This window comes from Macaca mulatta, chromosome 11 (assembly GCF_049350105.2).
Source record: "Macaca mulatta isolate MMU2019108-1 chromosome 11, T2T-MMU8v2.0, whole genome shotgun sequence".
NCBI lineage: Eukaryota > Metazoa > Chordata > Mammalia > Primates > Cercopithecidae > Macaca > Macaca mulatta.
Window position 1 is genome coordinate 103,532,259 of NC_133416.1, and position 14,840 is coordinate 103,547,098.

At 48.4% G+C, this 14,840-nt stretch overlaps 1 protein-coding gene across 3 annotated transcripts in view; it reads left to right on the forward strand.

Annotated features, from left to right (window-relative positions):
- Positions 1–14,840, forward strand: part of ELK3 (ETS transcription factor ELK3) — a 79,533-nt gene that overhangs the window by 21,115 nt on the left and 43,578 nt on the right. For 2 of the 3 annotated variants that reach the window (XM_015152478.3, NM_001194388.2), the window contains 1 exon segment: positions 8,701–8,909. In XM_015152478.3, coding sequence (XP_015007964.1) covers positions 8,703–8,909 — 207 coding nt within the window. In that variant the 5' untranslated portion in view covers positions 8,701–8,702. 3 annotated transcript variants of the gene reach the window in all.

Here is a 14,840-nt window from a genome sequence, read left to right on the forward strand (position 1 = left end):
GACTAAAGTACAGGGTTCATTTTCTATAATGAAATGGCTTCTACCCTTTGTCTTAGACAATGATAACATCATGACATGGAAACGCATAGCAGATACTGGCAGAGGAGTTGAACCCACCAGAATTTTCCAGAAGAAGTGTTCAAATCCATCTTCATTTCTCTAACCATGCAAAGCTTAACAAACGAAAAAAGACGTGTACCTCATGAGCACCTACTTTGTTTATTCCTTACCCAGAAGTTTTTCTCCTTTTCTTGGGCTCTTATTGCCTTTTTTTTTTTTAAATTGCCTTGTTTCTTTAGTTCCCACCACATAGAAACTTAAGAAAATCAAAGCTAATTCTGCCCCTTCAACTCCCACCTCAGTAAAAATGAAACAAGGAACATGCAAAGGGAAGTGTTAGGTTGCCATCAGTAGAAAGAAGAACAAATAAGTGGGCATTTCGACTTCTAAGAATGGAGGCAAAAACCTCATACTTTGCATAAGGAGTCTGTGCGGCTCCTACTCACATTAAGACGTCTGGCGCCACCTTGTGGCCGACAGGAAGGAGATCAGCCTCCAAGAACAGGCCAGTAGCTTTGGGGGACAGAGGCAGGAGGAGGTGGGACACCTGAAGCTGGGATCGTGTCATGTGACCTGACAGCTCTCACGTAGGCGGAGGCGGGCACGGCGTTATGAGAATGATCATTATTTCTGTCAATAGCGTCTTTCTCTTTGAGGCTCCGTCGGATTAAAGAATGAATCAAAGTTAAAAAAAAATTGGAAAGACTAAAGAGTGACATAAAACTTTTTTTTTTTTTTTTTTTTTTAAAGAGAGAAGGTCTTGCTCTGTCACCCAGGCTGGAGTGCAGTGGCGCAATCACAGCTCGCTGCAGCCTCTACTTCCCAGGCTTAGGCAATCCTCTCACCTCAGCCTCTAGAGTAGCTGGGTGGACAGGCGTGCACCACCACACACAGCTAATTTTTGTATTTTTTGTAGAGATGGGGTCTCACTCTTGCTCAGGCTGGTCTCGAATTCCTGGGCTCAAGCAATCCACCCACCTCGGCCTCTCAAAGTGCAGGGATTACAGGCGTGAGCTACCACGCGTGGCCTCCAAACTATTTTCATAACTGCATTCTTTAAGTGCAAAAAGCTGAAAACAGAATAAGGGCAGAAAATAATCACTCAGAGTCTGCAAAAATGTCCCTCCCCTCTGTGCCAGAGGTCAAGCGCTTTACTCTCGGCCCTCCACGCCTCTCTACTCTGTGTCTTTTGCCCTGACTGGCCCGTGAATGTCCTCCTGTGGGCCCTATCTCAGCGGCCATGAGCAGTGTCATCATCATCCCTTGGCTTGTCATTTAGAACATTTCTCTTTTTTCCCTCTTTGACCCAACAACTCTCCGTTCCCGCTCCACAGAAGCCACATAGATGGGAGCAGAGTGTCCCCCAGGGAAGGTGAGAGCCCCAAGGACCCTCTTTCCTGAGGTCACACAGCCTGGAGGCCTCAGGGTCAGCATTTAAACCAGTGTTTCTTAAGCTGGAGTCAGAGAATCTGTACTCCGGGATCTGAGTTTTCTGCAAGCATTTAGATTTTTTGTGCTTTCACATTTGATGATAGACTACAAAACAGAAGCATACTCCAAGTCACCTTATAAACCACAGTTGCCATGTGGCTGAAGAGTCTCCTGGATTTCAGTGCCTGTGTGGGGGCTCATTGCCTCCTGGACGAAGAGCCCAGGTGGATGCAGTATCTACATAATGCCTTCCAGCCTGGCGAAGGCCACGTGACTCCACTGCCAGCTCTGTGACGAGGAGTCGCTGTAGCCTAACAGGTAATCGTAGTTAACATTTAAATAGCACTTACTCTGCTCCAGGTGTAGTTTAAGTGCATCATTAGTAACTTCTGTAACTCTTACAACAACCCTGTAAGGGAGATACTTTGATCGTATCAGTCCCGTTTTACCTATGAGGATACTGAGGCACAGAAAGGTTAAGTAACTTCCCCAAAGTCCCGCAGCCAGACAGGGCGAGTCTTTGCCGTTGAACCCAGAGTGTCGGATGCCGGAATCTGAGCTTACCTTCCAAATAGACGAAAGTGCTTCACTGGCACTTGCTTTGAGTTATAAAAAATAGATATGCAGCTCGATGCGATGGCTCATGCCTGTAATCCCAGCACTTTGAAAGGCTGAGACAGGAGGGTTGCATCAGGCCAGGAACTGGAGACTCCTGAGCAGCATAGTGAGACCATTTCCACAAAAAATTAAAAAATTAGCAGGGCGTGGTGGTGCATACCTGTAGCCCAAGCTACTTGGGAGGTAGAGATGGGAGGATTGTTTGACCCCAGGAGGCTGAGGCTGCAGTGAGCCAAAATGGTGCCACTGCACTCCACCCTGGGTAACAGAGTGAGACCTAGTTGAAAGGAAAAGAATTATGCTTCAGTGAAAAACTGCATTCTGGACTCTAGAGAAGACTCCCTCCAGATGTGATTCTGATTTCTGGGAAGCTGTTTTACAACGTTGTTGACTATAGGTAATTGATCGTGAAATAATTCTCCTCTATAGACAGCCGCATTCCGTCTTACAGAGTGCCATTGGCTCCCACCCCTAGTTTTGTCTCCATTTACACATTTATTTCAATATTCTTCTTCTATAAATGCCTCTATTATTCAGATGCTTTTTTGAACTCATTATAACGTCTGCCTGGTTCCCTACTGAATTATGAGTGAAATAAAATCTTGAACGTGTTCGTTTTGATATCTGTATGAGAGCCATGATTTTACCCTCTTGAAAATTATTTTTTAACAAAGGAATTTCTCAGCTAGGCACGGTGACTCACGCCTGTAATCCCAGCACTTTGGGAGGCCGAGGAGGGTGGATCACCTGAGGTCAGGAGATCGAGACTATCCTGGCCAAGATGGTGAAACCCCATCTCCACTAAAAATACAAAAAAATTAGCTGGGTGTGGTGGTGCGCACCTGTAGTCCCAGCTACTTGGAAGGCTGAGGCAGGAGAATCGCTTGAACCCGGGAGGCAGAGGTTGCGGTGAGCCGAGATCGTGCTTCTGCACTCCAGCCTGGGTGACAAAACGAGACTCCCTCAAAAAAAAAAAAAAAAAAAAAAAAATTGTCAACACTGAGAGCATATCACTTTTCCTCCTGCCTCCTGCTCCTTTAAAGGAGGTATACATTTGATTCACATTTGACAAGCTGCTCTAAATCATCTAACTTCACTCTACCGTGGCAGATCACAGCTCTACATTACAAAGGGAAAGGATTTGGGGCAAGTAACAGGTGGTTTTGCCCTGTGGAGTAGGAGCGGGTGGGCCTCAGCCACCTGTGACCATGGTCCTGGTCAGTGCTGGTGGAAATGGTGAGAGGTCAGCCAGAGGCAGGAAGCCCTGCAGGCTGCAAGGTTGAGGTGAGGTCAGAGGAAACCAGAAAGTATCAGATGTGAAGGAGGTACCTCTTCCTGTAAGAGCAATGATGCCTTTAAAAGCAGACTGGTGGGCCTCAGTATGAAAGCACAGAGTTCAATTCTGCAAAAAGAATGGCGTTAAAATACCTGATAAAATTTTGTACATTCAAAATAAGGTCTGATAAGGACGGGAATAATAGACACTGGGGACTCCAAAAGTGGGGAGAGAGGGAGGGAGTGAGGGCTACAAGATTACCTGTTGGGTGCAGTGTTGGCTATTTGGGTGGCAGGTATGCTAGAAGCCCAGTCCCCGCCATTATGCAATATGCCCATGGAACAAACATACACATGTACCCACTGAATCTTAAAAAAGTGGGGGTCCAGGCAGGGGAAAGATAAGCATTTTCTTTTTTTTCCTTCCTTCTTCTTTTTTTTTTTTTTTGACACGGAGTCTTGCTCTATCGCCCAGGCTGGAGTGCAGTGGCTCGATCTCGGCTTACTGCAAGCTCCGCCTCCCGGGTTCATGCCATTCTCCTGCCTCAGCCTCCCCGGGCACTACAGGCGCCCGCCACCACGCCCCGCTAAGTTTTTATATTTTTAGTAGAGACGGGGTTTCACTGTGTTAGCCAGGATGTTCTCGATCTCCTGACCTCGTGATCTGCCCGCCTCGGCCTCCGAAAGTGCTGGGATTACAGGCGTGAGCCACCACGCCTGGCCAAGATAAGCATTTTCTCATCAGATAAAAGGAATTTTTAAAAAAAGATTTCTAGCATTTCTTTTATGTGTTCTACATATTTGAAGCTCAGAGTGGTGGGAAATCAGCTAATTAAAGTTAGGCGGACTGAAACATTTTAACTTAGAGCAGGCCTCCATGTGCGTTATAATCTATCAAACGTAAATCTCGAGTACAACCACTTTCTTCAACTGTTGATTTAATAAAAGCCACAGAGTGCTGTCTGAATTACTCGCATTCCTTAAAGTGGCATCCGGATAAATAGGCTTTATTGTACCTGCCTGTTAAGACCTTGGACTTCATTAAGGATTCTAGGTATCGAGGAATTAATTTAGAAAAAAAAATCATTTAAATTTCTTTTCTGGTGAGAGAGATACTCATAGATGAGTTCGTGAAAATCTGTAGCATTTTTGGAAGGGCGTACCTCCCAGCACAATGGTAGAAAGTTTGTGTTTTCCAACACCCCAGCTGGCAAAATTTCCAGCTGGCAGAGGCGCAGTGGAATGTACAGTGTGATTGTATGTGAAAATAGTTGTGTAAATTATGAAACTTGACCTCATAGTTAAACTACGTCGAGTGGAACGAAAACAATACAGAGAGCATTGTGGCAGCTGGTGGCCCACTGCCCACCTGTCCCCCTACCCAAACCTCTGCCACATACAGCCACCCGTTTTCATCATGCAGGTGGCTCTGGCCAGAGAGGATGGTGGGTTCCAGAGCTGCCTGGGACCTCCACGATACCTCAGAGCGACTTCTGGTGTGAGGTAGACAGGAGTGACTGATCTTTGTAGATGCAGTGATAAGCTCACAGGAAAGTAGTTTTTCAACTCAGGTCTGAGTAATGTCTGGCTGGGATTTCCACCGGGAAGGCTACGTGACTGCCCAGTCATCGAAACTGGTGGATCCACCAGGGTCAAGGAGTGGCTCAGGAGAGCGCAAGAAGAGGAGAACGAGGCTCTCAGCACGGGGTGAGGCTGGGCATGCCTCAGATGGGAGAGGCTGGAGCCCTTAGTCACCTCCACTGGAGTGGTGTTGCGCGTAGCAATCCCTCTGAGTGATGCTCTGATGATCCCCTGTGCCTGCAGCTGCCACCCAAGCTCTGCAACTTGGTTGAACCGTGGGGACATTTCTGTGATTCCTAGTGAACAGCTCCTTGCCTTCTCTAGGCGAGTTCCTTTATTCCAGAAATCTGGGGGCCCTGAAGCAGTAGGTCCCCACCCCCACCATTGCTCCTCTGTCTGTTCCCTTTCTACGCTTTCTCCTCTCCTTTTTCTTTCTTTCTCTCCTTCTACCTTTGCCTGAGGCTATGGCCATAGCACCCATGGCTGCCACTTAGCCCATGTGTGGCCTCTGAGTAAAGAGGTGATCAGCCAATCCCTCCACACCTAGTAACATACTTTTTCATGATTTTTTTTTTTTTAGACGGAATTTTCCCTCTTGTTGCCCAGGCTGGAGTGCAGTGGCGCGATCTTGGCTTACTGCAACCTCCACCTCCTGGGTTCAAGCTATTCTGCCCCAGCCTCCCAAGTAGCTGGGATTACAGGCGCAGGCCACCATGCCTGGCTGATTTTGTGTATTTTTAGTAGAGATGGGATTTCATCATGTTGGCCAGGCTGGTCTTGAACTCCTGACCTCAGGTAATCCATCTGCTTCAGCCTCCTAAAGTGCTGGAATTTCAGGCGTGAGCCACCGCAGCTGGCCTTTCTCATGATTTTGAACACAAGCTCTAGAGCGTAAAGACAACGGCACCCCAGCAAAGGGAGAATTTTTTTTTTAAGCCAAGACATCATGTATTTTGTCGCAGTGGTGCTGCGTCACAGGTTGCCGCAGGATCACTGGCTTATGGCGGCATTGATTTTTCTCACAGGTCAGTGTCACTGATGCTGTTTCAGACGCTGGGCGGGTGGGGCTTGGCTTCGGACTTTGGGTTGAGTTCAGGTCACCTCCATGTGTCTCGTTCTGGGGCAGCAGCTTCCTGGCAGCACAGGAGGAAAAGTACCAACTTATGATGCCTCCCAAGACCCCAGCTCGGCATTGGGATGCTGTCACTTCCCCGCATCCGTCTCCTGGCCAAACGCAATCACATGGCAAAGCCCCAATGTCAGCACTCCTCCCACAGCCACTCCAGTGCAGGGCTACACAGTCACCTAAGGAGAGGGGAGTTGAGAACGTTTAACAAGTCTGCCGTATGGGTTCTCATAAGTCATGCCCAGGACGTGGTCTCTGACACACGGGGTTGGATTGCAACGCAAAGTGATTCTGTGATGCACAGGAAGCTCCGAGGAGGCCCGGCAGGTGGAAACGCTAAGTGTAAGATACATGGATAGACGTTTCTCCTGCCCTCCTGTCCCCTTCGGAACGTGATGTCAGTTAAAAGTGGAGGGTGGCAGTGGCTGACCACTTTCCCACCTGGCATGCGAGCAGAGGCCCAACAGCCCCTTCCCTGCAGACCTCCAAACCCACCGGCAGCCTTCTGCCCTTAGGAGCAGATTCATCTGAGCGGGCACTTAAAGTTTCAAAGACATGTTAAAGCTGACTGTCTGACGTGTTTGGCCAAGAAAATCTCAAGAATTTGCGACAACTGTTAGCCATTCTTAGTGCCAGTGAAGAGAAGAAAGTTGTGGCTCATATCCAAGTCATCAGAAGGGTGGTTCATAGGAGGAGTTGAGGCTGGTCAGCTGCCATGCATCCCAGCAAAATGGGGGCGTGCAAGACTCGGGAGATGCAAAGGTGGTTTTGACCCAGCAATGAAATGATAGTGACTGTCTTACAGACCATTGTGGTTAATACTGATTTCTGTGAAGAATATCCCCTTTAAAGAGCCCTAAATAAAATGCCCTGTGGGTAACTGGACAGCCCTCCTAGTCTACTTTCCTTTAATTGAGAGGAGTTGTGGGGTTGACAATATTAGTACAAATAACCCTCCCCAAGGCAATTATTCTGGCTTCCAGGTCTCCCAGAGCTGACCCCCGGGTTGCTGTCACTCCAGGTTCTCTCCCCCAGCCCCCGCTCACCAGGACTTCAGTGTCTCCCTCCCATCTAAGGGGATGATCCCCAGCTCTCTGTGCCACTCACAACAGTTGATCTGTGGCAAAGCTTTTGAGGCCAGTCTAGCCACCTTTTTAAAAATGCAATGAGCATTGATAACACAAATGGATTATTATTATTATTATTACTACTACTACTACTTTGAATCATTACCTATTGTCATGGAAGTCCTCAAATGCCTGAAATTGAGAAACTGCCCAGGAGTGGGGAAAACTTTCCTTGAGAAGGCCCGATTTGAGCTGGGTCACAATGGATGAGAAAGAGTTCAGCAGGCTCCAAAGCTAGGGAACAGCATTTTAGCCGGAAGGAATAGCATTTAAAAAGTTCACACCAGAGTCGAAGGAAAAGGATAACATTGTATAGGTTTTTGTCTCTTCATGGAAGAAATTGCTCTTCCCATCTGTGCACCTGTGATGGTGGCTTTGACCTGCAGCATGATGAGTGCCGGGAAAGGGAAGGTCTCTGCAATTGGCAGTGATTGTTCAGTTTCACAAGCATCCATGGTCTGGGCAGCTTTGAGCATTGTGTGGGTTATCAGAGTGCTGGCAATACAAAGTAATCCAGCAAAGTCCCTTCCTCTGAAGCTCATCACATAGGAAAGGCAGTTACACTTAGACGTATACCACAACCACAGGAGAGATATTGCAGGCACCTGTATAAAGTGCACTTAGCACGGGGTCCAGCATTTTAGTTAGAGACCGACTATATTAGTTCTTTCTCACATTGCTGTAGAGAAATACCCAAGACTGTATAATTTATAAAGAAAAGCGGTTTAATTGGCTCACAGTTCTGCAGGCTGTACAGGAAGGATGATACTGGCATCTGCTGGGTTTCTGGGGGAGGCCCCGGGAAACCTGCAATCATGGGAGAAGGCAAAGGGGGAGCGGGCATGTCACATGGTCAGAGCAAGAGCGAGAGAGCGAGGGCTGAGGTGCCACACACTGTTAACAATGACCAGATCTCATGAGAACTCAGTCACTAACTCAAGTATGGTACCAAGGGAGATGGTGCTAAACCATTCATGAGGAATCCGCCCTTAGGATCCAGTCACTTCCCACCAGGCCCCACCTCCAATGTTGGGGATTACAATTCAACATGAGATTTGAGCGGGGACACATCCAAACTATATCACAGACCCACAAAGAAATTGATAGGATGGGCGGGAATAGACACTTGTGTTAAGTGGGGAACGGTTTGAATGGGGACCCGTTCTGCAAGTGGTCATGTCGTTAATCATGGTTCCACATTATTCCCCATGCATTGCTGTCGCTCGTGGGGACATATGTGGTGAATAGAGGAGGACCACAGGGCCTCCCGGTATTTCTGAATTGTGGCTGCTTACAGAAATGCAGCCAGGAAGCTCCCAGTTCAGAGTGGCCCATTGAGATGGATGTGAAAGCTTACTTTTTATTAGGTTCACCGGGGGAAGGAGGGGACAGCTGCGTTGCCCATTCTGAAGCCCCCGCTGTCCCCGCCAAGTTTGGTCAGCATCGTGACCGCCAGCTCTGACCGGCCTCCTCTCCCCGCAGGTATGGAGAGTGCAATCACGCTGTGGCAGTTCCTGTTGCAGTTGCTGCTGGATCAGAAACATGAGCATTTGATCTGCTGGACCTCGAACGATGGTGAATTCAAGCTCCTCAAAGCAGAAGAAGTGGCCAAGCTGTGGGGACTCCGAAAAAACAAAACAAATATGAACTATGATAAGCTGAGCAGAGCCCTGCGATACTATTATGACAAGGTAAACCCTTGACCTTGCATGAGGCCGTCTTGGGGAGGGTGGAATCCCCTCTGAGTAGTTCCCTGATGAAAGAAGATAATAGCGTGCTATGAATCAAATTAGAAAATAAAACAGGGGCAGTGTATGCCTTCTTTTTGGAGAAAAACTGTGCGGTAGGGATTTTCCCCACCCTCTGGAAGCCCTTTGGATGTTACTGAGGGTCCCATTTTGTTTCTTCTGCTTTTTCGTCTGAGTTTGCTGAAGAACTTTGCTAACAATAGAAATGAGATGCAGGCAGGCTCTGGGGCTTTCCTCATGTTGAATTGGTCGAATGACAGAATGCATGTTAAAATCCAGAAAGTCTGTTTATCCTGTCTGCTTTGTGGTTCAATTAAAGGGACCTTTCCTGGGAGGTGGTAGCTTTGGCAGATTAATTTTTAACAGTTCAGTGCCTCAGTATCCTCATTTATAAAACAGGAATCAGCATAGGAATAATAATAGGAATAGGAATCCTGGCTCAGGATTGTCGTGATGACCAGCCGAGCCATTACATGTTAAGTACTTAGAACACTGCTTGGTACCTGGTGCTTGCAGCTTCATGGGAAACTTCCCTAGTTGGAAGAAAAAACACGTTCATTTTTAAGTCATAGAGATGAGGCAGAGTGCTTTGTTAAGTGATAGTATAAGTATAGCGTGGTTGCCAAAACCAGGACAGCTGGGGTGAGTTTTAATGCATTTCTGGAAAAACAGTTTTAATGTGCTTGCTAGTGCAAAATTATTGCTGTGTAGGAGAACCATTTCTGGCCTGTAATTGTTGGCCATTTCAGTTTGAATCTGTTGTTGCTGCATATTTAGTCTCTAAGACATAAAGAGCTAGAGCCATGATAATGGTAAGCTTTTGTTCTGGTTTTATTGTTCATATTAAAAGGTGAATTAAAAACTGATTTAAATATTAGTTCCTGATCTATATTTAGGGCCTGCTGTCTGCCAACCTCTTTGGAATTTAAGACATAAGGATTATACATTTCAGGAAGTAGAGACATCATTAATTATAAAGTGTTCCTTTTATATGATCGTAATTGCACGTGATTATGTCATTGAAATGCTAAAGGTGCTCTCCTTTAATGTAGCAATTAATTAATCCTGACTTACTGCAGAGTCCTACTAAAATATAAAAGCACTTCTTGCAAATTGCACTGTCTGAAAGCCTCGCAGACGGCTTACTGTTTTGTGTGTTTTCCCAGGTTCTAAGTTCTGCAGTGGGAGCTGGGGCTGCTGAAGGAAAACACTCCCATTGCCTGCTGGCAGAGTGCCTAAAAGCTGGGCTTTGAGACTCAAAAAGCATTTTCGTTGTTTTCAATCATGGTATCAAAAAAAGAAGTCCTCCCTCTGTGTCTGGGACTGGACTCATCTCTTCCGGCCTGGGGCTTTAAGGGTTGTGTCTCTTTAGCATGAAGGGATGTCCTGGGCTGGAAATGACTGCTCACAAAATTAGCAAAGCCATTCTGTTTGGACTACATCTGATCTCCCTTGGGCAGATTTTTAAATCTCCAGAGAGAGCAGTTTCATAGCCTTCAGTCAAGTATGTTCTGGCACTTTCTGTTAGACGTCTAAGGTGCTGTGCTGAGCACTTCTTCCCCTTGTCTCCTTTAAACTTTACAACAGCCCCATAGACAGGTGCTGCCGTCATCATCCTCCTTACACATGTGAGAACACAGAGGCTTAGACGAGCAACCTGCCCAGGTGCACACAGCCAGTGAGTGGCAGAGCCCGGATTTGAACCCCGCTGGTCCGCCCAGGTTCCCAGCCAGAAGGCACACACACACACCCTGCCTTCTGGGCTGTTCATTTCCTTTCCCTTTGAATGTCTTGAGTTCCAGGTAGGCAGTCAGGCTGTCCAAAGTGTATTACAACCTAAGAAGTTTTATTACCAAGAGCCTCAGGCTGGGCATGGCGCCTCACACCTAATTCTAGCACTTTGGGAGGCTGAGGCAGGAGGATCACTTGAGTCCAGGAGTCTGAGACCAGCCTGGGCAACATGGCGAGACTCTGTCGCAACAAAGAATTAAAAATTAGCCAAGTGTGGAAGTGCATGCCTGTAGTCTCAGCTACTTGGGAGGCTGAGGTGGGAGGATCAGTTGAGCCTGGGAGTTTGAGGCTGCAGTGAGCTATGATTGCACCACTGCACTCCAGCTTGGGCTTGGGCAACAGAGGAAGATCCTGTCTCTTAGAACAAAAAAAAAAAAAAAAGAAACAACTTCAGTATTGAAAAATCCCAGCAAACGATGTGCATCAGGTAGAGTCCAAGGTCAGGAGTCCAGGTGGCTGGTGTGGCCTGCCTGCACTGCACCTTTCTCTCTTGCCGGACAGAGCATGGGGACTGGCCACATGAACTTTGAGCAGCCCCAAGCATCGAGCTGGAGCTGGCAGTAAGGGCAGGAGAAGCCTCCTATCCTGTTGTGTCATGTAGTCTTTGGCCACCAGAAGAAATTGCTCCATGTCTTTCCTTCTACAGATATACCTGTCCACATGCACACACACGAGTATACACATACACACCTGTCCACATGCACACACACACGAGTATACACACACCTGTCCACATGCATACACACACGAGTATATGCATACACACCTGTCCACATGCACACACACACGAGTATACACATACACACCTCTCCACATGAACACACACACGAGTATACACACACCTGTCCACATGCACACACACACGAGTATACACATACACACCTGTCCACATGCACACACACGAGTATACACATACACACCTGTCCACATGCACACACACACGAGTATACACATATACACCTGTCCACATGCACACACGAGTATACACATATACACCTGTCCACATGCACACACGAATATACACATACACACCTGTCCACATGCACGTGCACACGAGTATACACATACACACCTGTCCACATGCGCACACACACGAGTGTACACACACCTGTCCACATGCACACACACACAAGTGTACACACACACCTGTCCACATGCACACACACGAGTATACACACACACCTGTCCACATGCACACACACGAGTATACACATATACACCTGTCCACATGCACACACGAGTATACACATATACACCTGTCCACATGCACACACGAGTATACACATACACACCTGTCCACATGCACACACACACGAGTATACACATACACACCTGTCCACATGCACACACACACGAGTGTACACACACCTGTCCACATGCACACACACACGAGTGTACACACACACACCTGTCCACATGCACACACACGAGTATACACACACACACCTGTCCACATGCACACACACACGAGTATACACACACCTGTCCACATGCACACACACACGAGTATACACATACACACCTGTCCACATGCACACACACGAGTATACACATACACACCTGTCCACATGCACACACACACGAGTATACACATACACACCTGTCCACATGCACACACACACGAGTATACACATACACACCTGTCCACATGCACACACACACGAGTATACACATACACACCTGTCCACATGCACACACACACGAGTATACACATACACACCTGTCCACATGCACACACATGGATGTCCACATGCACACGACCATGCCCACATGCACACACGTCCACATGTGCACACCCATACACACATGCACACATGCCCACATATACACACCCATGCCCACATGCACACACCCGCCCAAACACCTATGCCCACATGCGCACACCCATGCCCACATGCACACACATGTCCACATGTGCACACCCATGCCCACATGCACATATGTCCACATGCACACACATGTCCACATGCACACAATGTCCGCATGCACCCACAGATGTCCATATGTACACACCTATGCCTGCATGCATGCACACGTGCACACACAGATGTCCATATGTACACACCCATGCCCACATGCACACACACGCCCACATAGAAACACCTATGCCCACATGTGCACACCCATGCCCACATGCACACACATGTCCACGTGTACACACCCATGCCCACATGCACACACATGCACATACATGTCCACATGTGCACACCCATGCTCACATGCACACACGTCAACATGCACACACACCCACATGCACACACATGCACACAGATGTCCACATGCACACACACATGTCCACATGCACACACATGCCCACATGCACACAGTGTCCACATGCACATACCCATGCCCACATGCACACACCCATGCCCACATGCAGTGTCCATATGCACACACCCATGCCCACACGCACATATGTCCACATGCACACACGTGTCCACATGCACCCACAGATATCCGCATGCACCTACAGATGTCCACATGTACACACCCATGCCCACATGCACACACACGCCCACATAGAAACACCTATGCCCACATGCGCACACCCATGCCCACATGCACACACATGTCCACGTGTACACACCCATGCCCACATGCACACACATGCACACACATGTCCACATGGGCACACCCATGCTCACATGCACACACGTCAACATGCAGACACACCCACATGCACACACATGCACACAGATGTCCACATGCACACACATGCCCACATGCACACAGTGTCCACATGCACATACCCATGCCCACATGCACACACCCATGCCCACATGCACAGTGTCCATATGCACACACCCATGCCCACATGCACATATGTCCACATGCACACACGTGTCCACATGCACCCACAGATGTCCGCATGCACCTACAGATGTCCACATGTACACACCCATGCCCACATGCACACACACGCCCACATAGAAACACCTATGCCCACATGCGCACACCCATGCCCACATGCACGCACATGTCCACGTGTACACACCCATGCCCACATGCACACACATGTCCACATGTGCACACCCATGCTCACATGCACACACGTCAACATGCACACACCCACATGCACACACACCCACATGCACACAGATGTCCACATGCAAACACACATGCCCACATGCACACACATGCCCACATGCACACACAGTGTCCACATGCACATACGCATGCCCACATGCACACACCAATGCCCACATGCATACAGTGTCCAGATGCACACACCCATGCCCACATGCACATATGTCCACATGCACACAGATGTCCACATGCACACACGTATCCACATGCACCCACAGATGTCCGCATGCACCCACAGATGTCCACATGCACACACCCATGCCCACATGCACACACTGATGTCCACATGCAAACACACGTCCACATGCACACGCCCATGCCCACATGCACACACGTCCACATGCACACACACATGTCCGCATGCACACAGATGTCTGCATGCACACATGCCCACATGCACAGATGTCCACATGCAGGCACATGCCCACATGCACACACCCATGCCTACATGCACACACGTCCACGTGCACACACACGTCTGCATGCACACAGATGTCCGCATGCAGTTGTGCACATGCACACACACATGCCCACATGCACAGATGTCCACATGCAGACACATGCCCACGTGCACACACGCTACAAGCATGCATACGCCCACATGTGCACACCCATGCCCACGTGCACACACGTCAACGTGTGCACACCCATGTCCACATGCACACAGATGTCCACATGCACACACCCCTGTCCACATGCACACACATGTCCCTATATACACATCCATGACCACATGCACACACACGTCCACATGCACGCACCCATGCCCACATGCACACACATGTCCACATGCACACACCGATGTCCACATGCACACACCCATGCCCACATGCACACACCCATGCCCACATGCACACAATGTCCACATGTACACACCCATGCCCACATGTACACACATGCCCACATGCACACAGTGTCCATATGCAAACACAGATGTCCATATGCAGACACCCATGCCCACATGCACCGATGTCCACATGCACACACATATGCCCA